This window comes from Macrotis lagotis, chromosome 3 (genome assembly GCF_037893015.1).
Source record: "Macrotis lagotis isolate mMagLag1 chromosome 3, bilby.v1.9.chrom.fasta, whole genome shotgun sequence".
NCBI lineage: Eukaryota > Metazoa > Chordata > Mammalia > Peramelemorphia > Peramelidae > Macrotis > Macrotis lagotis.
The window spans coordinates 98,177,863-98,205,777 of NC_133660.1; the positions used below are offsets into that span (position 1 = coordinate 98,177,863).

The 27,915-nt window shown below is 36.8% G+C and overlaps 1 protein-coding gene across 1 annotated transcript; it reads left to right on the forward strand.

Moving 5' to 3' along the window:
• On the forward strand, positions 1-27,114 carry TMEM192 (transmembrane protein 192). Its single transcript, XM_074229015.1, has 6 exons — positions 1-100; positions 3,655-3,801; positions 6,317-6,581; positions 12,523-12,657; positions 22,166-22,268; positions 25,437-27,114. The coding sequence occupies exons 1-6, from the start codon at positions 74-76 to the stop codon at positions 25,573-25,575; spliced, it is 816 nt and encodes a 271-aa protein (XP_074085116.1). The 5' UTR covers positions 1-73; the 3' UTR covers positions 25,576-27,114.
• The last annotated feature ends 801 nt before the right edge of the window (positions 27,115-27,915 follow it).

Below are 27,915 nucleotides of genomic sequence, written 5' to 3' on the forward strand. Positions count from 1 at the left end.
AGCGGCCGCGGACACGCGCAGGTGGAGGTAGCGCGCCCCGGCGGCGGGGGCTCCGGCCTCGGGGGCCCGGGAGATGGCTGCGGGGGCCCGGCTGGAGGACGTGAGTGCGCGCGGGGCGGGCGGGGCCTGCAGGAGCAGAACTGTCTTCTTTCGCACCTGGCGGGGCGCCCCGGGAGGGGACTCGGGGCGCAGCGACAAGCCGCGCGCGGGGGGGGGGGGGGCACCGTGCGGCCGGGGCCGGGCGTGGGGGGAGGGGACGCGCCCGGGGCCCTCCCACCTGCAGCGCTGCGCGCCGGGGAGGGGGCCTCGCCGAGGCTGCGCGCGGGGCGCCTGCGCGCGGGAGAGCTCCCGGCGCCGCCCCAGGTGCGCGGCGGGCCCAGGGCCGGGCATGCTCAGGAAGCCTCCGGCCCCGGAACTCGGCTTTCTCACGTGACCGCGCGCGGCCCGGGGCCCGGACCGGCTCGGGCCGGAGCGGGGGGCGGCGGGGGGTGGGGCGCCTGCCCCTGCCGCCACGTGAAGCCGCGTCACCGGCGGCGCCCGGAAGCCCCGTTTTCAAAACAAAACGGTGGGCCCGGATGGTGCAGGAATGGACCGGGTGCCCCTCCCTCTGGGGACCGTATTAACCACGCCGTAAGAAATAAAAACAAAAAAAAGCGAAAATGTGATTCCCACCCCCCCCAAAAGCTCCTCAGACTCCGGTCTGCCCCCGGGCTTCTCTCTGCAGATCTTTGGCATCTTTGTATCGAGTACGTGTTTGAAGGTTGCAACATTGTTACTGCCACCGTCCCGCTCACTTCCCTTGGCCCGTAAGCCTGTCGTTTCTTGGCCTCTCCGGGCCTGTATAATGAAGCTGGACTCAAAGTCCTCCGAGGCTTCTCTTTGGGGGAGGCAGGGCTGGGCTCTGTGACCCGAGGATCCCGCTTTCATTTCTTCTGGTCTGAGGAGCTGAAGAAGAGTCTCCTCGTCCTTCTGTCCCTCAGAATACCCTCTGCACCCCCCAGAAAAGACCACCATTTCTTGGGGATTCCTTTTTCTCTTCGGGGCACTTCAGGGCTGCGGACCTTTCCTCTCCTCGGAACACTGGTTACTCCTCTGGAAGGAGCACTTTCCCTCTCTCCTGTGTCCCTGGTGGTTCTCAGGCGCCACCTCTCTGTGTCATTGACCCCCTGACTTCTACATCCTTCTTCAGGGCCAGAACATGCTTCCTAAATGAGGAGAGGGGCCTTTTACTCCTAGTTTACTCCATGGTAGGGGTGGGGGGAGATGAATACCCTCCTCTTTTCCCAGATCATGCTTAGTCTAGTCTATTCAAATAAACATCATGAACATCACCTCAAGAGTATATTAGTTAAAATAGGCACTATGCTACTGTTTTTATTTAACTTCTTTGGGAGTGATATTTTTTTTGAACTGCTGATTAATAAATTAAAAAAGAATAAGCATTTTGGGGAGGTAAGTGAGGAGAGTAGAAAGGTATAAACTTTATGTAACAGAGTTTCAACTTAGATTCCTAAAACATTCAGAGGTAATTTTTTTTTTAGGTTTTTGCAAGGCAATGGAGTTAAGTGGCTTCCCCAAGGCCACAAAGCTGGTAATTATTAAGTGTCTGAGGTCACATTGGAACTCAGGTACTCCTGACTCCAGGGCGGGTGCTCTATCCACTGTGACACCTAGCCACCCAGCAATTGGTTTTTAACAAAAAAAAATGAATGTTGATTCTGGAGAACAAATTGGAACTATGCTCATAGGACAATAAAACTGTTCATACCCTTTGATCTAGCAATCTCACTCTGTATCCCAGAGAGATCATAAAAAAGAGGGAAAGACCTACATGTGCAAAAATATAGCAGCTCTATTTGTAGTGACTAAGAATTGGAAGTTAAGGGGATGTTCATCAGTTGGAGATTGGTTGAATAAACTGAGGTATATGAACATGATGGATATTATTATTCTGTAAGAAAACATGAGTGTGAACATTTCAGGAAAGCCTAGAAAGACTTACATGAACTGATACTGAGTGAAGTGAACAGAACAGAACCAGAATTTTATTGTACATATTAACAGTAGCATTTGAGACACAACTCCTCTCAGCAGATCACTGAAGCAGATCAGTTCTGAAAGACTTGTGATAGAAAATGTCATCCATAACCAGAGGAAAAAATTATGGAGTCTGAATGCAGACTGAGGCAGACTGTTTTCACTTTTTAAAGCTTGATTTTTTTTTCCTTTTTCTCATGGTTTTTCCTTTTAGTTCTGATTCTTCTTCCACAATATGACTAATATGGAAATATGTTGGACATAACTGTACATGTATGTCCCATATCAGATTACTTGCTATTATGGAAAGGTGAGGAGGGAAGAGATGGAGGTAGAAAAAGGTGGCACTCAAAAAGATGAATATTGAAAATTATCTTTGCATGTATTGGGAAAAAAATAAAATAATGTTCAGAAAGTATGATTCCCCTCGAAAAACCCACAGTGTTGACAATTTTATCTTTATATATAATTGGAAAAAAATAAAATATTAAGATAATTTTTAAAAACCTCAAAGCAGAGTTGCATCATATGGGGTGATCCCAAAGTTTTAGTACTAGTAAAGTTTAAAATACTAGTAATGATTTTTGGAGACATTGTATGTGATCATTTACAAACATTTTGGATGAATATTGGATACCAGTGATAGAGTTCTAAGCTTAAAACTTTTACTTCCACTATCTCATTTGAGCCTCATTCTTTGAGATAAATATTATCAGAGTCAGTTTCTCTTTTATAAATGCGGAAATTGAGGTCCAGAAGTTGTAAGTGATTTGCCAACTAATAAGAATCAGGAGTAGAATCTAATTATAGGTCTAGCTCTCTGTCTAGCCCACCATTTCTGTTTAGAGTTAAAAAGTCTTTGAAAAGACTGGGGGGGGGGGCAAATAATAAACTGAATCTCAGGGGAATGATGCCATTTAACCTGAAAATTATCTTTGCCATTTTAACATTTTTAAAAATAATTTTCCTCTCAGCAACATGTAAAAACAATTTTTTTTTTTTTGGCAAGGCGTTGAGGTTAAGTAGCTTGCCCAAGGCCACACAGCTAGGTAATTAAGTATCTGAGTCTGGATTTGAACTCAGGTACTCCTGACTCCAGGGCCAGTGCTCTGTCCACTGCACTACCTAGCTGCCATAAAAACAATTTTTAACATTTTTTTAATTAAAGATTTGAGTTTCAAATTCTGTCCCTTCCTCCCATTCAGCGGAGATGTCTAGTCTTGTGATTTCATCACCACTGGGAACTTCTGGTGTGGAATTTTCTTACACACCTGCAAATAAGTTACATCTGTAACTTCAGTCCTAGAAACAAATTGAGCCCAAATTTTCCTGCTCCATGGCCTACTCTCTGTTAAATTAAAGCCCTTTTCTATTGAACTTTTAACATTATTGAACTTTTCATTTATTTTATTCTAGATTGCCAGTTAGATGGTAAGCCCTTTGAAGGTAGGAGACAATTCCTTTTGCTTCTTAGTATGCCTCCAGTGAAACTAAATGGATTTTCAGGAAAAAAAATTTAATGTATAAAACATCTTTTCAAATTTAAAGTTATATAATTGGTTTTGTAAATATCATCCAGGAATTCTGATTTTTTTTAAATTTTTCCCCCCCATTTAGGGTTCATTGGATCTCACGCAAAGTCTAGAAGATGACCCTCTTCTTGATTCTCAGCTTCTTCCACAACATCCGTTACATGTTCATTTTAGACCTCGATTCCATGCCCTTCCTACTGTCATCATAGCAAACCTCCTCTTGTTAATCCATGTAAGTCTGCAAGGACTTTTATTTTGGGAGTTTGATAAGAAAAATGCTACAAGGGCAGGTAGGTGGATGGAGCACCGGCCCTGGATTCAGGAGGACCCAGGTTCAAATCTGGCCTCAGACACTTAATAATTATCTAGCTGTGTGACCTTGGGCAAGTCACTTAACCCCATTGCCTTGTAAAAGAAAAGAGAAAAGGGTGCTAGGCTCACCAAGAAGCATGTCAGAGACCAAGCAGTAACTTTTCTTGCTTCAGAATCTAAATTAGAAATTAAGTATATTATTCCTACTGCAGAATAGACTACTGTAAAAAGAACATTAGAGCCTCAAGATTAGAGAGCCACTTTAGTGCCACCTTTGATGTGTCCAGACTGTGATTCTAGGCAAATCTGAGGAATTCAGGCAACTCTTGAAACAGAGAAGGCTCAACAGGCTCCAGCCTGAATTGGTAGAAAGATTCTTCCCTGAAGTTTGGTATAATAGTGAAATCATGCGTCTGGAAAACACACACACACACACACACATACACACACACACACACACACACACACACATAAATATATATATTTATGTGTGTGTCATACATGTGTCATATGCAAATATATGTGCAAACACACATAACCCCCTAAAAGTTATCTGTTTTACCATCCATTGCTTTAATGCCCTTCCCCAGATTGGGCAGTGTCTTCCTGGGCCATAGAGTCTGAACTAATGTTCTGCAAGGAACACTTGCCCCAGTGGAGCCAAAAATATCATAGTTTTTCCATGTTGTTTGTTTCAATTATAGTGATCAGAAGAGGAACTGTTGCCTATTTTAAGTGTATTCAAAAGAGTTGATTCAATAAGATTTATTTCCTCATATGGATTAGGTTGGGGATTTTTCACCTTTTTTGGCGGGGGGGGGGGTTCATGGACCTCAGTGGGAGTCTAGTAAAGACTGAAGCCCATTTCAGAATCAAATTTTTAAAATAAAATACAAAGGATTACAGAAGGAAGCCAATTATACTGAAATATGTCATCAAACTTTTAAAATTGGTTAAGAATCCTGCGATATGCTGAGTATGTTAATTTTGCTGCTACTAGAGAAATAAGTATGTGGATGATAGAATTATGGAACTGAGAAGGTTCTTGAACATCATGTGGTCAAATTTCTTCTTTTACTCATTTGGAAATGAGTCTAGAAAGGTTAAACTACTCAATTATAATCACACTTGGGAAGTGCCAGAACCATGCAGGAATTCTCTTAAAAAAATGCTGCTTCTTAATTAGGCTGATTCTTTTTTCTTCTATTAATTGCCCAGAAGGAATTTCATGTCTGTGAGCCTCAATTTCTTCAACTGTAAAATGAAAGGTTTGGATCAGGTTGCCACTTAGGGTCCTTCTAACTATGTTTGTAATCCTAGGAACTCATAAAGAAGCGTACATTCTGATGTATCTCAGTTTTAAAAAGTTAAAAGTTTAAATTTAAGCCCTCCTGTATGTTTCTTTTTGTTTTGGTTTTTTTAATTTTATGTAAGTCAATGTGCTTAAGTGACTTGCCCAAGGTCACACAGCTGGGCAATTATTGTCTGAGGTCAGATTTGAACTCAGGTACTCCTGACTCCAGGGCCAGTGCTCTATCCACTGTACCATCTAGCTGCGCCTCCTGCCTGTTTCTTAAGAACTGTTGATTATTTGAACTCTCTTACATATGTGTATAGGTTTGAATTTTACTAAAGTATTTTCATCAGAATAGGCATTCTGTCTAGTGATGAATTTTCCCCATTTCTCCAATTTGTTCTGTATAACCATAGCCTGTATCTTTTCAAAGATTCACCCTTGTAGGCTCATTCAACATATTGAGAATTGATGAATTCTCTTAACAGGACAAAGCATATTCCTCTCAATATTAGCCCCCCCCACACTCCCCTTTTTTTTCTGCCAGGAGTTTTTCTTTACAGCATCCTTTATATTTTGCTACAGAATTCTTTCTTTGTAGTGTATTGCTGCTTGCTCATACCCACCTTGCACCCTCTCCATTGCCCTTTGGGTGATTGTAGATTTAAAATTAAAAGCAACATTTTAGTGTCCAAATTTTACTGATTTGAAATTTTTTTTTAACAAATATAAAAACTGATGGTCATGGAGTGTTACATGCCCAGGATCAGCTGATGTCTGAGACAAGATTTGAACTCTGGTCTTACTCAGTTTCAGTTATTAGGAGACTATTGATTTGAAACTATACAAAATAGTGTAGAGTATAAAGTTATCTTTAACTATCACAGGAATAAGCTTAACTATCCAGATGACTTGGGGTTCTACAACCTCGAAGCAAAGCAAGCAAGTCACATGCAGTTTTAGAATTATATAGCATTTATTTAATATTCTTGTGACCAAAATCATTTCAGAATACAGTCCTTTGACTCCTATTCTTGCTTTCCCAAAACTGAGAAAAGTGATTAAATGTAGGACTGAAAAAGTGATGTGGGTTTAGTCTCAAAGTCCTAAAACCTAATTTTGGTACTTTTCCCCTCTCTAGGTTGTATTTGTTGTTTTAGCATTTTTAACAGGTTTGCTTTGTTCTTATCCTAATCCAAATGAGGACAAATGCCCTGGAAACTACATCCACCCATTTAAAGTTCAGACTGTGGTCATCCTTGGAAAAGTGATTTTATGGGTCCTTCATGTGCTTCTTGAACGTTACATCCAATATCACCATAACCAAGTAAGAAACCGAGGTTACATCATCATCTATAGATCCACAAGACATCTTAAAAGACTCTCATTAATGATACACTCTACTGGTGAGCCCACCTACCTTTCTCAACTTTTTGTATTTTTAAAAAATGTGGTTTTGATGTGTCATCTCTGTACTGAGAAGAGACAAATGTTTCAGCCCTGCCCTTTGGAGCAAAGGTTACTTTGTTTTTTTAATCTGAGTTCAGTTATTATAAATGTTCTGTCAGCTGTCTTAGTTCTGGTTTCTCTCCCCACCCCCGCTCAGCATCAGTTCATGCAAATAACCCTGTACCTCTGAATTTTCATATCCATCATTCCTTAGGATGCAGTATAATGTTTCGTCAGTGTAAGAACAGTTTTTTATTCTTCCTTATTTTTGGTTTTTGTCTATCATTTCAAAAGTTTGCCTTCTAACTTTGATAGAACTGGTGATAACTTCATTCTGGTTTGTGGGTTACCTTTCCCCAATGCTTCATAGCTTAAGAGAAGCTTTTAAGTAGTAATGGGCATGAGAACTAGTATTATCTCCTTTCTTTTTCATTTGTAAGGACAGGGAGAAAGTGGACTTTCATTGACTGAAAAAATTAAATTAAAAAAAATGAGAACTAGATTAGTGATCTTCATACTTTTTTAGGGGCTAACTTTTGGCCTGTCAATAAAGTCCTGAATAAGGTGGAATGCACAGCTCAATGACTAAAACTTAAAAGTACTTGAATTCTGCGGCAGCTAGGTGACACAGTGGAGAGAGCACTGGCCTTGGAGTCAGGAGGACCTGAGTTCAGATTCAGCTTGTGACCTTGAGTACTTCCTGAGCAAGAATTTATAAGGTGCCTACTGTGTATCACATACAGTGCTAATTTTTAGACGTTGGATTTACCCAGTTTGTAGAAGTAGAGCTTGGAAAAATCTTCCCCCTAAAAATCCACAGAACTTACTTTTTCTAGGGTCAGTGCTGTGTCTTCCACTGAAGAAGAGATGTGAGTTGGACAAAATAAACTTTTGTTTTTTGACTATTCCTTGATTAGTAGATAGACATATTGATATTCAGGGGCAGGAGGGGTTAAACTAGCCTCTCAAGAAGTGAGGTGGGGTGGCTAGGTAGTGGATAAAACACCAGCCCTTGGAGTCAGGAGTACCTGAGTTCAAATCCGGCCTCAGACACTTAATTACCTAGCTGTGTGGCCTTGGGCAAGCCACTTAACCCCATTTGCCTTGCAAAAAAAAAAAAGAAAAAAAAGAAGTGAGAATGTTTGGCCATCAATCCTGGGTTTGTTTTATTCCCCCCACTTTTTTTTTTTTGTATCCTAGATTCCCTTTGACAACCTAGTAAAGCTTTAAGGCCCTTCTCAGAGCTATGCTTTAAAACAGTGAAAGAAAGCATGCTACATTTCAGTGAAAATATGATAACATTTTGTAGAACCTGTATCAGATTGCTTTCTGTCAGGGGAGGAGGGAAGGAGAAAAATATAAAATGCAAAACCTTGCAAAAAATTGATTGGTAAAACTTTCTGTTGTATGTAGTTGGAAAAATTAATCAAATATATTTTAAAAAAAGAAAATATGTAACATTTCAATCAGAGATTAGTGAAAAGAAAGATAAGGGGGCGGCTAGGCAGCGCAGTGGATAGAGCACCGGTCCTGGAGTCAGGAGTACCTGAGTTCAAATCTGGTTTCAAATAATTAATAATTACCCAGCTGTGTGGCCTTGAACAAGCCACTTAACCCCATTGCCTTGCAAAAAAAAAAAAAGAAAGTTAAGTTTCCCCCCCTTACAAGTTCAGACTTCCTGAAATATCTATTCTAGGTCCTTCTAAAAGAGGATGATTGAAGCTGACCCTGTGTACTCCTTACCATCTTCCTCCTAGAATTTCTAGTTTCCTTGAAAACTCAGCTCAAAATCTCCCTTACATGAGACCTTTACAGATTTCCTAATTGCTCCCTTCGTTTTTGCCTTTGCATCCCCAGTCATTGGTACTTGGATGGTTCTTAATAGATGCTTATTTATTGGTAATTCTTTGGGTCTATATTTTGAATCTCAAGATCTTAAAGGATTTCATGTGGATGAGAGCCAGCTTCTTCATTGGTCTGGAGATTGAAATGAAATTAAACTGATCTAGTTTGAGTTGTTGGAGGTCTTACTCAGTGAGTTTTGTTTTATTTTTAGTTTATCTGTTTTTTTTTATCATAGACCATGCTGAAGTATTTTTAATATAGATTAAAATTGCTCTCTTATAACATCTGAGAACCTGGTACTCACAGAACTTAACAAAGTGAATTTTTAAGAAAAGGTCATCTCAGAACCAGCCCTGACCTCTGGATGGCATGGGGATCAGACTTGACAATTAAAAAGAAAATTCCCCATTTTCTGGTCTAGACAGAAACTGATCTGCATAGCCTCTGCCTTCTACCTCTGAAGAGGGTAAACTTGGTAGATTTTAAGGAGCTAGATTGATTCTTGCAGAGCATCCTTTGGCCACAAGAGGTCACTGTATCCTGCAAGGTAAGACCCTGTGATAGTCCTTAAAAAGAACAGTGAACAGGAAGGATTCTACTAACCAAAGTAGAATGTTCATTTTTCAAATATTAGTCTGGTAATAAATTTCAGTGAAACTTTATTTGACTTTATAAAAATTAACAAGAATTTATTTACACTCTTTTTTAACTCACCTTTTCCCCTCTTTATTTCTTCCAAGTCAGTTTATTTGAAAATTGTATTTTATATAAGATGATCTCTTAAGTTTCCTCTTATTTCAGCAACTTCCTACCTGCCTTTTACTGATTTTTGGTAGATAACAATTTTTGGAGGGGGTTTTTGCAAAACAGTGGGGTTAAGTGACTTGCCCATGGTGACACAGCTAGGTAATTATTAAGTGTCTGAGGCTCCATTTGAACTCAGGTCTTTCTGACTCCAGGGCTGGTGTTCTTTCCAATGTGCCACTTAGCTTCCCCACTCGATTAGTTTTTCAATAAAGGAAGCTTATTTGTTTTATTTAGTTCACTACTACTCAACTGGTTCCCTTGGTTTTCTAATTCATAAAGCAAAGGAGAAAAGGATGTGATGATTGTTTAAAAAAAGTCTATTTTTAATTCCCTGTATTTTTCTCCTATTCCCAGCATCCTATATAATATAAAGGAATAGCTTTTAAAAGAGAAGACAAGAAAAAAAATTGGCAAAACAAATCAGTTGTTTTTTTTTAATTCTGAAGCTATAGGAAATGCCCCATAACCAAGAGCCTCCTACAAAGGAGTAGAGATACAGGTCTTCCCACATCTCTTCTTTAAGGCCAGACTTTCTTTCCTCTGCCCCCACCCTTTCAACAAATATGTATAGTCAAAACAACAAATTCCCACATTGAGAAAATGTGTGCCTTATTCTATAACTTCTGTCAAAAGGTGGGTAGCATGCTTCAGTAGTCCTCAAAATTTCATTGATCAGATCCTTCAAAATTGTCTAATGATGGTATTCTTAGGCCATCTACAAAACTATTTGATTTTAAAGTCATTGAAAGTTTTTAACAACAATGTGGAGATGCCATCTGTGAATTTTAGATTAAGACTGACCGGTTTAGAAGCAGGTCCAATAGTGTGATTAACTGCCCTGGAGAAAGGAGGAAGGAAAATGGAAGTTAAGTGACTTGCCTGGGGTCTTGTAGCTAGTATCTGAGTTCATATTTTAACCCAACAATACCAGACCAGCAATGTAACTGTGTCTCCTAAATGTCTATTAGAACAGGAATTGTAGAATGTCTCAGCATTGTGTGTCCTCTTACTCTTGGCATAGGTATAGACAGCTTTGTTGAGTAGGAACCCCCTAAACCATATCTTTCTTGATTGTCACTGGTGGAAATCCTAAATTAATTTTTTTCAGCCATATGGTGTGGAGCCACTTGTGCCTGTTACTGTTAAGCACAATAAAGAGAAGTGAGTTTGGAACTTTTCACTGTAGTAAATACCAGGTAATTGCAGTGATGATCTTCAAGGATTCCTAGTTGCTAGATCAAAATCTGGATACCTGTCAAGAAACAAGCCTGTAAAATTTGTTAATTAAAATTTGTGTCTTCCTGTCTTAAGTACATTTCAGTTAGTTGAATGGATTATTAACTAGATAACCTCTGTGAATTAGGTGAAGAGTATATAGAAGTGGCCACTAGGTAGAGCTATGATCTTTTTGATTTTTGAAATACATTTGTATCTTCTATCCCGGTCCAGGTCTCTTTACTCCAGAGTAAAATTGAATTTGCTATAGAACACTTTTTTTTATGTCCTTTTTAAAACCACCTTAGTTGATAAAATAAATCCTTCCCCACTAATTTACACAATGAGTGAGCCTTTATGACAGATTTTGAAAAAGGTGAGCAAAGCCCAATCAACATAGTCATCATATCTGATGGTGTATGTAATATTCCACAGCCATAGTTGCCCACATCTTCATACATTTTCTTATTCTTTTGAAGCTAAGCCTGGTCATTAAAACTATACAATGTTCAATCACTTTTTTTCTACTTTTTTCTATTGCTGTAGTCACTGAATATTGCTTTCTATATTATGCTTATTTTACTCTTCATCAGTTCACAGAAGTCTACCACACTTCTCTAAATCCTTTTCATTGTTTCTTTTTTCTTCCAATATTTTATTACATTCATTTATCATCATTGCTTAGTATTTCCTCAATTTGATGACCTCTATCTTAAGGGCTTCTGTTCTAGAACATCTTAAAAAAATAAAATTCCTTTGGAAATCACACATAGTTCAGCATCTGTAATGGTATGGATCACATTGTCTGTGCAGAATAGGTTCTCTCATCTTTTTTAAAATTTCTTCTCTCCATTTTTAAAAGTGTAATTGTTTTGAGACCAAGTACCAATTAGGTCTCCCCAAAGCTGATTTACTAGCAGCATGACTGCATGCTAACATGATTTTGGGGGGGAATGGGACATGTTAGAACAGAGCTAAAGGGCAAAGTGACTTTCATATGTAATTTAAACTTGGCTTACTGGTTCATAGTCTCTGTGCTTGCACCAACAAGTAGGAGATCCCTTTTCTTTCTTGGACTAAGCAAACATTTTCCAGACCTAGAAAAGCATTAGTGGAAAATACTAGGGAAAGAAGGGACTTTGATGAACTTGGCAAACACTGAAAATGCACAAAGTAGTGATGCAAAAGGTAACTGAGAAGTTATGCCATAGTTTTACTAGGAGAATATAATTTTGGAGGGATGATTAAGGGGAGAGATGGCATTCACCTAAATGAGCTACATAAATCATTATCTTTCCTGATATGTCTGTCTTGTAATAAGCATGTCTATCTTTGGAAAATGGATAATGCTAAAAAATTATGTATTAATGTGATTTTTATTGGATCGTTTAATATGTATAAAGTGATCTTGTTATTTATAGGAATCCATTTTGAAACTTTTTAAAACAAAGAATTACTCTAACTTATTTTTTGTCTAGATTTACAAATTGAATTTGATATACTGTATAAAGTATTATGAGTTTGTGATCTTTAAGATCTTTAAGTTTCTAACAATAATAGCTGACCTTTATATAGATATCATTTAAAAGCTGTAAAGCACTTTCTATCCATTTATTCTATGTAGTTTTGAAATGTTGTGAGGTGAGGTGTTGTTATCTTCATTTTAAAAGTCCAAAGAATTTAAGTGACTTACCTATGGTCAGTCCATACCCAAATCTTTGGCTCTTACCACATACCTCCCTGCATCTCTCCTCTTTTTGCATTTCTTAGAAAATCGACAGTCTAAGTAATTTCACCTACACAATTTTGCTTGTGGCTATAACTTGTTACTATCATGCTGGATTGTCCCTGGGGGATTCATACAATGTTTAGAAACTTGTTCTGTTCTTTCCAAGTGGTTGGCATGATGACTCACTTTGGTTTTTTATCTTCAGCTTTATAATATGCTACCATTTTGTCTTGGCTGTTGCCTCTTCTTTTGACAGCAAGTAAAAGTTTTGGCTAATTCTAGGCTTGTGTTCCTTTTGTCAGGCAATGCAGCCCTGCTCCTCATCCTGTGTATGCAGCACTCTTTCCCTGATCATGGTCCCCTCTATCTCGACTTCATCCTGGCAGTCCTGGCCTTGGAGCTGATTTGTTCCCTGATATGTCTAGTCATTTACACAGGTGAGAATTACTCATTTTATCCCTCTACCATGTCTGCCCTCTTACCAGTACTGTATTTCCCCAGTTCAGACAATAAAGCTGTAAAGGTCATTCCATTTTTATTACAGTTCCATAAATCCATAATAGTCAGATCTCAAATCTTATTGCACCCAAGAGAGTTCATACTAGAAAAGATTAAAAATGTAAAGAACATTAGTATTCCCTCATAACTTAGTACTTTTTCAACATTACAAAGAGGATAAAACGTGTGGTACTGTTCAAACTGCACTGAATCTTTGTTAAACATTTGAAAATTCATATCAAAGGGAATTCAAGGAAATTTAATAACTATGAGAAATACTTTCATATATTTATAAATCTTGGAATATCTGAAGATTCATATTAAAGAGAAAAGTTATATATAATTTATCCACAACTCATTGAATTATATGTATTACATATAAGCATTGTAATAATTTTTGTTTTGTTTATTGGTCCTCCCTGTAATTTTTATCTTTAGTGGGGAAATTCAGATCATTCATACTAATTGTTATAAGTAGCAAGTTTAATTCATATTCTGAAAAAATACAATATACATTGAATATTTCTCTGCACCTGTGGCCTTGAATTGGCTGTTAGTGCCAGCCTCTTTGAGCTCTCATTTTGAAATCAAAAGGAAAATATTACCGTGGCCAGTGGCTATGATTTTGAACTAGTTATGTACAAAAGCTTTTGTTGACTTGAAGAAACTCTTTATGAAACAGAATAAAAAGTTCACCAAATATTTAAGTAGAAAATAATAAAGTGAAATAGTTTCACATGCAAATTTATATTTAATTTACTGTTGGGTGAAATATTTAATATGTTACTATGAATTAAATTTTTGGCCTTGTCTCTTCCTTGAATCAATCCTGAAATTGTGATTAAAGGAACTTTTGTTTATTTATATGAGAATTATTAAAGTATTATATTTTTTATAACCTTTGTTTTATTAAGTATTTTATTTTTTCTCAGTTACATATAAAAAGTTTTAAACATTCATTTTTAATTCTTTGAGTTTCACATGTTCTCCCTTCCTTACTCCACCTTTACCCCATTGAGAAGGCAAGCAATTCAATATAGGACTATGCATGTGTAGTCATGCAAAATATTTCCATAATAGCCATGTTGTGAAAGAAAATAAAGACCAAAAAAAAAAGCTCAAGAAAAAGAAGGGAGTGGGGGGAGGAATGGGTGCTTCAATTTGTATTCAGACACTATTAGTTCTTTCTCTGGGGATGGTAACATTTTTCATCTTAAGTCCTTCAGAGTTGTCTTAGATCATTGTATTTTTTAAGTCATTTATAGCTGATCATCTTTATAATATTGCTGTTACAACAGTACATTTTAAAAAAATTATTTATTATTTTCTGGTGACTATTATAGATGAGGGTGATCAGGTTCAGTTTTTTAAGTTTTTTCTTAACTTATGGTATTCTCTTTAAATATATGGTGATATTAATAACAAAGATTTATACAGTATTTTAGGGTTTACAAAGTATTTTATATCTTTTAAGTCATTTGATTCTCAACTTGTGTGGCATGTCATTTATCTCTATTTTATAGATAAAAAAAAAAACTAAGACCCAGTTTAAGTGACTTGCACAGGGTCTCCCAACTACTAAATGCCTGAGGCAAGATTTCACCTATTAAATCTTCCTGACTCCAAATCTGATACTTGTATTCACTGTTACCTATCTGCCCTTAATAAAGCTTTCATGGTGTAGTTGATAGTGATGTAAATAAAAAATACCACCAAAATTAATTAGACACTAGCTTACATGGGTAAGAACAGCAATTATTTTTCCAAATTTTTTGCTTTTATGAAAGCTTTATAAAAAGTCCTTTTATAAAAGATTGCAAAGAAAACTGCAATCTTCTGTACAAACAATTTTTATTTGGAAAAAAATTCTTTCGGGCTTGTGGTCTTCATATAAATTGATCTAATTTCCAAAAGAAGAGATAAGTGAGAGGAATTTTCAGCAGATTGACAGGTATTTTCTTAGTACCTATTCTTTTGGTGATCCCTCTATTGCACTGGGGAGTGGACAGTAAAGGAAGATTATTCTCTGTCCTCATAGAGTTTTATAATCTAGTCTGAAGAGAATATAACACAGATGAGTGACCTGAATACCAATTAAGTCAAGGGAAAACACAATAAAAGGACAAAAATGTATATTTATTCCAAAGAGATCACTTCCAATTAAAAGGGAAAAGAAAGGGGAGTTTCTTGTTCTTGCTGTAGTTTGTGATAATTTGGCAGTGTGGAATTCCTGTTAGAGTCAATTTCTAATCCAGTGTACTGTTCTTGGGATACATCCTTTGATTTAATAATAATAGGGTGGGACAGCTAGGTGGATGAAGCACCAACCCTAGACTCAGGAGTAACTGGATTCAAGTCCGGTCTCAGGCACTTAATAATTACCTAGCTGTGTGGCCTTGGGCAAGCCACTTAACCCTGTTCGCCTTGCAAAAACCTAATAATAATAATAATAATAATAATAATAATAATAATAATAATAATAATAATAATAGAGTTCTTTAAATTCTAAAGAGTATTTTACTTACATGCATTTACTCCGAATTTCACAACCTGATAGGTTTTATAGGTATAATTATTCCCATTTTACAAATGAAGAAGCTGAGGTTCAGCGAAGTTGAGTAACTGGTCTCTGGTTGCACAGCTGATAAGGTCTGGAGGAGCCAAGATTTAAATCCAGGTTTTCCTGACCTCTAAGTTCAACATCTATCCATAATGTTACATTGCCTTTATCTGCCAAGAAGCATTCTCAATGGTTCAAATACTTTGGTAGAATAGTATCCAGTTGGGATGGCTCAGTACTAATGAAACTAGTAGTAATTTATGCTTTTAAAAAGGTACTGGTTACCATGCAGCAAAAACTAAAAATATGATGCTAAATTTATATCTTCTTGGCTCTTGGAAGAAAGGAAAGGGAAGAGAGGAAAACCCAACTAGCCTGGGGGGGGGGGGCAGCAAGGTGGAGCAGTGGATAGAGTTAGATAGATCTGAGTTGATATCGTGCCTCAGATACATATTAGCTGTTTGACCCTGGGCAAGTCACTTAACCTTTGCTTGCCTTAGTTTCCTCTTTTGTAAAATTGGGATAATTATAATATTTACCTTGCAGGATTGTTGTGAAAATCATATGAGATAATTCAGTCTAGTACATAAGAAGCTCTACAGAAATGTTAGTTGTTATTGTAACTGTTATTAATCCATCATTCAAATGACCACATCTACTTTAATAAAGTGACCTTGGTCTCTGGAGTAAATCTGTAATTCACTTGTTCCTGGATCAGTTCTGTTACACATCTTTGGCCAGTTTACCTGAAATGACTCAGGTTATGGTTTGAGCTTGAGCAGAGTGTCCCTTAGTTGGGCATTTAAATGACAGGCTCTCTGGCACTTTTCATGGCCCTAGAGGTGAGTGCCCACAGCTAGACCATGAAGTAGAGGAAAGAGTTAAACCCAGATATAACATTTTAAATTTATATCAGCTTTCTGAGTGGCCTCCTTCATTAGTGATATCAGGGATTTTGCTTTTCTGGTTTATCACTTCTTAACTAGGAACAGCATTCTGAATCAATCACATGTTAATTGCAGCTGGGTCTATGCCCAGTTTAAATCTTGGTTGTGGGTGAGGGACAGGGGAGGTTCTGTTCAGACTGTAGTGCCTCTGAGATGGCACCCAGGAAAATCTATTAGGATCACTAGCATAAATGAGAGTGTTAAAGCATCATGCTGGAATTTGGTCACTGCTCCACGGTTTCTTAAAATTAAATCTACCCACTTTCAGCATCCAGTAAATTGCTTTGTAGTCATCATAACTCCCTAATGAAATGAAGTTTTACATGGCAAAGAAGGCCACCCAACTCTTCAGAGGGTTAATACTTTTGAATACACTCCTCTTTTGGCTAGTGATCTGAAAGACTAGTAGAAAACACATTCTGGGTGGTCTAATTTGACATCAGTATCATTGTAATTACATGATGTCTTTGAATTTCAAAACTGAATCCGTGATTTGGTGTTAGAAATTCTAGTGCAGGTGTGTCTTAACCTGTGTGTGTGTGTGTGTGTGTGTGTGTGTGTGTGTGTGTGTGGTGGCAGTCTGGGAAAGCCCACTGACCCTTTCTCAGATTAATGTTTTTAAATAATTAGAGGAAATTTCAATTGGAGATTAACAAAAAGAAAGATGGCATTTATTTTCCTCATCCAAGTTCAAAGATCCTCAAAATCTTAACTCCAAGTTAGCAACTGCTGTAGCTGAAAGGCAGGTCATTTACACAGGACAAGCCTGACTACCTAAAAGAGTATCTTTTTCTTTTTTTTTTTAACCTTTTTTAACCTTCTTTTAAGCAGATTGTTGCTGCTTATAAAAAAATTTTTATAATTTATTAAAATGTTGCTGTCCTAAAATATGGCCCTGTTATAGGAGAGGTCCCTAGAATAACTCTCCTATCTGATTATTTTGCTTTTTTTCCCCCCTTGAATTCTTAACCTGGGAGTCTAATTCAGAAATTAATCTTTCCCTTAGGAAATATTTATGTCCTGTTGTTTGTCTCCTAAGGATAAGTTTAAACTTTGTTGAAAGAACTTTAATAAGCCTTCCACTCTCAGCAAATTGAGAACTGCTTGTAGTTCTTAGCAAGTTTTTCCTGCACCCCATAGTTCACCTGTGAGTATTTTTTTAAAAAAGAGGTTAGTATAGTATGTTCCTTTTTTCATCTGGCCTCTTAATTTTATTTTGAGCAAACAGCCATTGGAAAGTCAGATTGTCTTTGAAGCTGAGATGCATCCTCTTCAGCCTACTGACTAAATGTAAAGTGTTCCTTTACACTTTTTCAGAGCAGGAAGGCTTTGTAAATTACCTTACGAATCCATCAGATTTGGGTTTGGACCCACTGATCGATTGATAATTTTTTAAATTTTATTTATTTAAGGCAATGGGATTAAGAGTGACTTGACCAAGATCACACAGCTAGGCAACTATTCAGTGTGAGTCTGAATTTGAACTCAGGTCCTCCTGACTCCAGGGCCGGTATTCTATCCACTGCACCACCTAGCTACCCCCAATTGGTAAAAATTTTACTGCAAAAGCTGATCATATTCAGTTCTACCTTTTTCATTTCCTCAGGGAGTCTATTAGTTCTAATGTGACCATTTATTCCAATTTCATGCTACAGAAAGTCAGGAATATTTATCATAATGAGTAAAAACTCCTCTGGCAGGTATCCCCTTCCTGGGGAAGATGAAGCCTCATTGACATTCTTGTCTTTGATTGTCTAAAAATCATTACAGGCATAGAGTATACAAACAACATACTTGTTGGTTGTCAGGTGTGAAAGCTGTAGTATATTTACCCTTCTGTTTGTTTTTTGTTAGTGAATGTTGGCAAGAAATACAGTAATTTTTTTTTTCTCTTTTATGCCTCCAGGACAAACACCTGTTAAGTTACTGTCTTTTCTGGTCTTTCTAGGTGCTTACTCTGGGGTGTCTGGGGTCTATGGATAGATTTAGGGGAGGGTCTGTGAACTTGAATGAGAAAAAAATTGTACATCTTATTTTCACTAGCTTCAACTGAAAGTTTGCCTTCCCTTTCAATTATTTTTTTAATTACTCTTTTCTCACATTTATTTTATGTTTAATTCATGAGCAAGTGTGGTATGAAAACATTATTCTGAGAAGAGATCTATTGTTTTCATCAGACTACCAGAGAGATCTTCAACTCAGAAAAATGTTAGGCTCTCATTCTTTGACATTTTCAGTCCATTTAAATGTTTGAGGGAGGAGGAAAGTGTGAGTGGTGTAAATCAGATGTCCAAAAGGTTCAATTTCTCTGGTATTTTTAGTTGAAATTACTTTGGCATTCAACAATTTTGTAATCATTCACTTCTGTGATTTAAACACAACTGCCTCGGGCCCCAAGTCATTGTGACTTGTTCAGGGTCACTTAGGGCAGGATCTTAACTCAGTGACTGACACTGACCCTCCATCCATTTCATATTCATTTGAATTAATTCGGAATAATTTAATTTGGAAAAGCCTATGATAAAAGATAATTACAATTGAGTTGTATATTAAATTCTAATAAATAGTCATTTGTATTTAAAAGTATGATAGTCTTTTGGTTTATTCTCCCTAAAATACAATAGAGGCTATTTTTAGAGGGTTGATGCTTTTTTGCTATTAATGAATGATACTTTTTCAGGGAATGATACTATCTAGTGATTAATATAAAAATGACTTAGAAGTGTGACACCTGGGGGAAAAAAATTAACCAGCTTTTTCTGGGACATTTCTATTTCTTCCAGAATGCTTGGATAAAGTACAAAAATAGGTACGGCTAGGTGGCACAGTGGATAGAGCACTGGCCCTGGAGTCAGGAATACCTGAGTTCAAATCCGGCTTCAGACACTTAATAATTACCTAGCTGTGTGGCCTTGGGCAAGCCACTTAACCCCATTTGCCTTGCAAAAACCCCCAAAAATAAAAAAAAAAGTACAAAAATGATTGCCCCTATTTTAGAGATGATTTGAAAGTGGTTAAATGATTTGCTCAGCCATGCCATGCGAGGGTTGACACAGGCTTTTTAGACCCTTGCTCTCTCATGTGGCTTTTGCTTCTTACTACCACACTTTTTTCCCTATGACTCATTCTTCATACTTTTGACGACATAAGTGCTGATAGCTTCTTAAATGTATTGTGGTTTCAGCACTTTTTCTTGTGTCATGCATCATAGTTGGAGGGGCAGGGTAGACAATCGTATATAATCTTATTTTTAAAGTTGCTTTTATTTTATTAAAGTGTTCAGAAGAAGAAAACCTAGTTTTTCCTTGAGAAAAATGCTCTCAGAAAATGTTAGACCCTGTTCTTCAACATTTTCAAGCCATTTAAGCATTAGAGAGAATGGAGGAGGAAGAAGAATATGGAGATGATACAAAAAACAAAAATTATTTATTTTTTTTAATGCACATTCTTACTATTGGCACAGGAAACTTAACTTGCTTTGCTCATAACCCATTTGCCCCTCCATAGACAATATGGTCCATCCCCTTATTCTCTTAGCCTACTACATATCAGACCTCTGAAACTCTCAGACTAAGCTTTCCAGGTAGCCAGGATTTTCTGGTATTCACCACAAATTTTCTACACCCCTCCTTAATTTTTCAACCTGATCTCTTGCTACAGACCCCCTTTTCCATTCCCGCCCGCTAAAATAACTCATTTTTCAACTACCTTGACTTCCTCAGTGGACTTTGTGGTCCTTTCCCACCTCTACTTCTACTCATACTGCCTATGTGTGGAAGGCCCTCCTTTGTTTCTGTCCACCCAAATCTTTTGTTTCAGAGACTTTGTTCCAGTAGACTTTCCCTTCCCCGATTTTATCTGATTTCCCAGCCAGAAAGTAATGGTCTCCCTCTCTCTGACTTTTGTATAAAATATATTTTTCATACATTATTCTAAGTCATTTCTATATTACTCCTCATCATAATATTTAGTGCTTTAAGGTTTGCTTCAGAAATACATTTGATGCTTGAGTTTTACAGACGAGCAAATTCAGGCAAAATTAAAGTTAAGTGAACAGGACCAGAAAAGCTAATAAGTGTCTGAGATTGGATTTGTATTAATATCTTAATTGATTCTAGATGTAATATCCACTGCATCATCTAGCTGCCACCCTGTTTCCAACCCTCTTGGTTCTGGCTAATGGCCTTCTACCTTTTGATTTACTTAAAAAAAATTATTTTTTTCTGAACCTAAGATATAAAACAAGAATGTCCATAACAGGAAATATGTGTAACATGATTGCATGCAAAATCAATATCAGATTATTTGTTATCCTAGGGTGGGGGGAGGGAGAAAACTTTACAAAAATGAATGTTGAAAATTATCTCTTCATATAATTGGAAAAATAAATAAACTTGTTAAAAAAAGTTCTGTAACAGTAAAATATGAAAGATGATTGCTCATGAAACTACAAATCTAGTATGTGCAGTTTGCCATTCTTTTAAAATATTTAAATTATTGTGTAATTTTCTTTGTTTTCTTTGCTTCCTCCCTCCCTCTCCCATCTCCATTCTAGAAATGGTGATCATTAGACACAGATAGTTGTGTGTGTGTGTATAAAACCATTCTGTACGTATTTTTATTTATCATTTCTTTTTCTGGCTACAGATTGCATCTTTGTAGTAAATTTCTTCCTTTATTTTTCAGCATTCCTTATTGTTATATAAATTAATCTACTAGTTTATGTATCTCATCTTCCTTTTAGTCTATTAAGTTTCTTCAGGGAGGGGACCATATTTTCTTATTGCTATTTGTATGTCACATAGCACTTAAGAGGCACTTAAATGATTTTTTTCCTTCAAAAGATCATGTATTCTACATTATTATTATTTTTTTTTTTAGTTTTTGCAAGGCAGTGGGGTTAAGTGGCTTGCCCAAGGCCACACAGCTAGGTCTGAGACCGGATTTGAACCCAGGTACTCCTGACTCCAAGGCCAATGCTTTATCCACTATGCCACCTAGCCTCCCCTATTAAATTTTTTGAAAATGGAAATCTCAGGCAAAAAAAGGAAGAGAAGAGGAAGAACATAGATGTGATGCAAAAACAAAAGATTGTGTTCGTTTTTTAAAAATACACATTCTTACTATTATTCTGTAAGAAATCAGAGTGGTACAGTGGCTAGAGCACTGGCCCTGGAGTCAGGGGGACCTGAGTTCAAACCCAGCCTCAGACACTTAATAGTTACTCAGTTGTGTAACTTTGGGCAAGTCACTTAACCCCATTGCCTAGCAGAAAAACCTGAAAGAAAGGAAGGAAGAAATTATGAACAGGCAGATTTCAGAAAAATCTGGAAAGACTTCTATGAACTTATGGTGAATGAAGTGAATAGAATCACGAGGACGCGTATACAGCATCAGCAACATGTTGATAATCGACTATCATAGACTTGGCTCTTTTCAACAATATTGTGACCAACTTAGTAGCTGTCTGACCTTGGGCAAATCACTTAACCCTATTTCCCATCAAAAAAAACAAAAACAAAAAACAAATACCATTATAGTGACCAAAAACAATTCCAAAGGACTTGTGATGGAAAATGGCATCCACATCTAGAGAAAGAACTATAGAGTCTGAAGGTAGACCAAAGCATATTATTTTCACTTTTTAAATGTTTTCTAGTTTTCTATTCTCATGGATTTTACCCATTTGTTCTGATTCTTCTTTCACAACATGACTAATATAGAAATACATTTAACATGATTGTACATGTATAATCCATATCAGATTATTTGCTGTCTTGGGGAAGGAAAGGCATGAGGGAGAAAAATAAGAAACTCAATCTGACAAAAAAAATGAATGATGAAAATTATCTCTATATGTAATTAGGGGGGGAATCAAAAATGGAAAAAATGCACATTTTTCTCATCTAGAGAATAACTATTATTGTTTTGCCATTTTAGTGAAAATAAGAAGATTTAATAAAGCCAAGCCAAGACCTGATATAATTGAAGAAGAGAACATGTATGCATATGCTAATAATAGTACCTCAGAGACTGGATTCAGGTAATAATGAAGAGGAAAATGGGAGGAGAATGGAGTGAGTGTTCAGGAGAGAAAGTCTTTAAGAATTATAAGTCTTTTTAAAAAACAAGAAAAACACTTGAATACTTAGTATTATGAATGTTCATATAGCTGTATTCCTCAGATTTGATCTAACACCTTCATTTTGATGAAGATGAAGAAATTACTTTTCCAACAATCATAGATTTTAGAACGAGAAGAGAACTCTGAGATTCTCTAGAGTTACAAAAATGCCTAACAGAACCAGAATTGAGCAATAGTTAACAACAGTTAATAAAATAAAAATGCAATAGACTATAGATATAATATAAAAAGGGGTTTTCTAAGATTTTATGTACTTGCAGGGATCTTAATGTATGTGTAGTGGTTTTTGTTTTCTTTATCGGTTTGATAGCATTGATCTAATCCAACCTTCTCATTTTGCAAGAAGCTAAGTGACTTGGAGGCCAAGGCAGCCATTGTAGGCAAGGTCACAAATTGGGTTCACTTTCTGCCTCTGCCCCATAGTAGCTTTGTGACTATAGGCCAGCTGTTTAACCTTTAATTAGCCCAGGTGATCTCTGAGGACTCGGAATTCCTTGCCAGGTCCTTATTCTGCCCATGCGTCAATGTCAGCATTGGGAGTTTCCATCCCAAGTTTCCCTAGATTAAAACTACAAAAACAGAAATTTAATAAGAGTGAGGTTTACTCAGCTTGTTTCCTGTTTGGTTATTTAGAATTTTGTTGTTGTTGTTGTTGTTGTTTTATGAAAGAGGGAGGAACCATGCAAATACTAGATTAAATTGGAGGAGAGAAGAAATCTCTCTCATTGTGAGGAAAGGGTCATCCCTGATGATCCTGTGGTGGGCAAAGACCATCCTGTTACTGTTCTTCCTTGGATTGGATTTAAGCATGGAACTCCATGATGGATTGGGAGCCAGAACAGTCCTTTGCCCTCAGGTCTGTGTGTACTTGCAGATGTGCCTTAAGGATGAAGCTCTGGCAAAGCATTTGACAGACTTTTCTGTGTTTGATCTCAGGAGTCACATAGTTTAAAAAATATTTAGCCATAAGGCTAACTATAAGATGGGAGGAGGAGTTCGCAAATGTGCAAACTTATTCTTGGAGTTCTTACTTTCGAATTTCCTTCCCTATTTTCCAGTTCAAAAAGAAAACAAATCCCTTCATATGAAGTAGCCTTTGCCAAATCCTTTTATCATCATCATCATCATTATTATTATTATTTGTACTTTTCTAGACAATGAATCTCTTTAGGTTATGTTTCTTAATTGACAGTAGAGAGAAATTTAATTAATGTGCTAGTTTCAGGAGATATCCATGCTTGTGCCATCTCACTGATATGGTCATATAATAAATTCTGTAGAAAGAGAAATTCTGTGTAACATTTGACATGATATTGTATATTTAGTTATCTATTGAATACTTTTAGACCTATATTTATGTACCATGATATTTAACTATGTAAGATTTGGCACATTCACATTCAACCATTAGCAATGATTTTAGGGGATTTTATATAAATCTATGACTTACTTTCAATTGTTGTATTTTAGATTAGACATGATATGGTTGCACTTAGAGAAAAATCAGCTTTTCAGTCTTTTTTTAGCATACTCTTGATATCTGTTACTTGGGAAATATGTTCTATATTTTGAACCAGTATTAACAACCTTCTGGCATCACTGTGAAAGTCCCTGATTTTTAAACCTATAAATTCTTTTTTTTTCCCCTTTAGAAAGATTTTATTGAGCTTTACAATTTTTCCCCTATTCTTGCTTCCCTTCTCCCCCACTCCCCCCATAGAAGACAACTGTTCCTATAACCCCCCAAAAGAGATAATACTGGTTTAATTGCTAAATGAGACTGAAATCTTTTGTAACTTTTAGATTATCTTTCTAACAGTTTAAGCTAGCTTTTTGTTATCTTCCTCATAATTAACTCCGGGTATCTTTTATCTAGTTAGGACAGTTTTACTATCTATAGTGGATTCTGACATTACTTATTTATTTATTTTTTTTTTGCAAGGCAAACGGGGTTAAGTGGCTTGCCCAAGGCCACACAGCTAGGTAATTACTAAGTGTCTGAGACCGGATTTGAACCCAGGTACTCCTGACTCCAGGGCCGGTGTTTTATTCACTGCGCCCCCTAGCTGCCCTGACATTACCTCTTAAAGGAAGCAATAGCAAAATTTATTTCAAAGGATTAAAGAGTTTGAAAAAATTTTTCCAAGTTAATAAAAAGAACATAATTAAATGAGAGTGAATGGATAAGAGCTTCCAAAATGGGCTTACTTTTAAAAAAAATTATTTACTTTGAGTTTTACAATTTTTTTCCTAATCTTGCTCCCCCCCCCATGTTTCTATGGTATGCATTGATCTAAGTTGAATGTGATGAGAGAGAAATCATATCCTTAAGGAAGAAAAAGTATAAGAGTTGGAAAAATTATATAAGATAACTTTTTTTTTAAATTACACATAATAGTCTTTGGTCTTTGTTCAAACTCCACAGTTCTTTCTCTGGATACAGATTCTCCATCACAGATGCCCCAAAATTGTGCCTGATAGTTGCGCTGATGGAATGAGTGAGTCCATCAAGGCTGATCATCAACCCCATTTTGCTGTTAAGGTGTACAGTGTTTTTCTGGATCTGCTCATTTCACTCAGCATCATTTATGCAAATCCCTCCAGGCTTTCCTGAATTCCCATCCCTCCTGGGGATGTGTTCCATGACATACATATGCCACAGTTTGCTAAGCCATTCCCAAATTGAAGGACATTTATTTCCAATTCTTTGCCACCATGACAGGGCTGCTATGAATATTGTTGTACAAGTGATGTTTTTACCCTTTTTCATTATCTTTTCAAGGTATAGACCTAGTAGTGGTATTGCTGGATCAAAGGGTATGCACATTTTTGCTGTCCTTTTGTCGTATAAAATGGGTTTATTTACAAGTCTATACCTCTGGAAATTATCATCTAGAGAGCCACAATTCTTGACCATAGAGAATTCAGTAGATTAAGATAAACTCATTCTGGGAGCTAAAAAATATTCTACCTAATGGAAGCTGAGAGGCTGTCAGTAAGCACCTTGTACCAGGTGGGTTTTCCTTTTGTGTACTTTATAACCTATTATGCCTTCTTTACTTACAGGACTAGTTCCAGTCTAGAAGAAGTAGTTGAAAAGCAAGGAGATATAATAGAATACCTGAAACGGCACAATGCCCTCTTAAGTAAGCGACTGCTGGCTTTCACATGCCCAGATTCAGCCTCACAGCCAAGTAGAGAGTGAAACCTCCAAAACTTCAGCATTTCTAGAATAATCCAAAATAAAACAGTTCACATTGGACCTTTGGACAAGCTGCTAGACTTCACTTAGAACTTTTGCTTATTAGGTTTTTTAAAAGAATAATTTATATTGGAAACTTGAATTTTGTTTTCAGATGTATGGAACATTTTCTTCTGTTGCTTCAGCTGTAAGGTTTCTTCCATATTTGAAAGATCCATTTGTTTAATCAGCATTTAAAAATGCATAGGCTTACAAATATCCATTTTTCCCTCTAGCCCTCAACATAATAAGTTTGAATTGATTTAACAACACATTTTCCTAAAAAGTGTAGTTTCTGCTTCTCCCCTATTAACACATTCAAATTAATTTAAAGCTATTTCTTTACAGCTTGCTCTTTATAAAAGAAGTTAATCATTCCAGAGAAATTTCTAAATGAATGAGCTCTATAAATGTGTTAAGGTTGCCAAAAAAGGACCCTCAGACCATTTCTCCATACTTGCCTACTCATAATAAGACAGTCATTGATTTATATGAAAGGGACCTTGTACAGCTGACAAAAAATAAATCGAATTTGTTTCTCTGGTTTCATCTTAACTAGAAATTTAGAGATAAGGCCAAATTGCCAGTCTGACATATTCACTTACTAATATATCGCTGTTCAAATAGCCCATGAACAATGATCAACTGTATAATTTCCCCTCTGCCAGATATTTTAGTTGACACATTAAAAGCTTCTTTAGGAAAATATGATTTTTTTTAACTTTTTTTTTTGGAGGGGGGACAAAGGTTTATCCTTTGGGTAGGAAGAATGGGGTTTCTTCAGTGTCAGAATATATTTATAGAAACTTGTGTATATAATATAATATATTATGTATACATGTATATTTATCTTTATTTGAAGACTCAAAATAGTTTAATTATACATCACTTGCAAGATGTGCAGTATTAAGCTTATCACTTTCATTACTACTTTTTAATTAGTGGATGAAGTGATGCATCCTCTTAAGGTGATTGTGTCACCTGCAAAACAATTCAGAGAGAGGGAAATTGAATGTGTTTGTGTATGTGTGAGTGAGCAAGCACTGGAGCGTCTGTTTTAGGATAGAAAAATATACTGTATGTTGTAATGTTGGTGTAAGTGTGTCTGGGTCCTTTTTAAAACTATATTTTATCTGGGTTTCCTTTGTTGTATTCCTTTCTTGTACCAAGGAAAGCCTTCTTATGCTTCTGACTAAGAAAAACTGTTATACTCTGCCTTCAACTTTCCCACAATTCTTGAAGGTCTGTAGAAGGAGACGTATTATTTTGCAACTCAATTTGGTGTATGCAATTCCATTTTAATCCATTTTGTAAGAATTATGGAATGTGGTTTAAATAACAGGTTATGTTCTGGAGATTATTTTAGGATACTCAGGTTTTGAAGTGTGTGTGTGTGTGTGTGTGTGTGTGTGTGTGTGCATGCCTGCCCTTCTGTACTTTGTTTCTAAGCCAAATAATACTTTGAATTGTTCAAACAATAAATATTACTGAAAAAGCTGACAACTTTGTTTTTATTACAAGCTGATATATTTAATGTTTGTAATTCTAATTGACTATTTTTGCAAAGGGTGATGCCTGAGTAATAGAAAGTGTAGCAAGATGTCCCACAAGAACTCAGAAGGAAAGCAATGAATGGTAATTTGTTAAAATTTGGGAAAGAAGGGTGCCTAGGTGGCGTAGTGGATAAAGCATCGGCCTTGGAGTCAGGAGTACCTGGGTTCAAATCCGGTCTCAGACACTTAATAATTACCTAGCTGTGTGGCCTTGGGCAAGCCACTTAACCCCATTTGCCTTGCAAAAACCTAAAAAAAAAAATTGGGAAAGAAACTTTGAAAATTTAACTTTCTTTTCCCCATGTTAACTCTAGCCATCTCTAACCCCCTGAATCATCACATTTACCATTCTTCTATTTTCTCTACTTCTGTGCCTAAGAAGGTCCCTCATTTTTGTATGATCCTTAAAAATGAACCATTTTCCTCACCACTGTTGCCTGGTTCAATAGCCTCTTACCAATACCATATCTATAAAATTAATTTTCAAGAGGGTTTTATTGTAACTACTGGGAGTGTCTAATTTCACAGATCAAGAAATTGAGACACAAAGAAGTTATGTTGACATTTCTAAGGTTATATAGCTCATTGGGGCATGCCCATCATTAAACACTGTGAGCTAGTTGCTGGACCATATAATTCCATTTCTTGAAGCTCAGCAAAAGTTATTTTTTATATTTATTTATTTGTTTGTTTATTCATTCTTGCAAGGCAATGAGGTTAAGTGGCTTGCCCAAGGCCACACAGCTAGGTA

What these genes read in the sequence shown, in the direction of transcription:
- TMEM192 (XM_074229015.1), top strand. Translation starts at nt 74, where the DNA reads ATGGCTGCGGGGGCCCGGCTGGAGGAC. An exon ending in ACCTCCTCTTGTTAATCCAT is followed by an intron (nt 3,802 to 6,316) that starts GTAAGTCTGCAA and finishes TCCCCTCTCTAG; the next exon opens with GTTGTATTTGTTGTTTTAGC. An exon ending in ATTAATGATACACTCTACTG is followed by an intron (nt 6,582 to 12,522) that starts GTGAGCCCACCT and finishes TCCTTTTGTCAG; the next exon opens with GCAATGCAGCCCTGCTCCTC.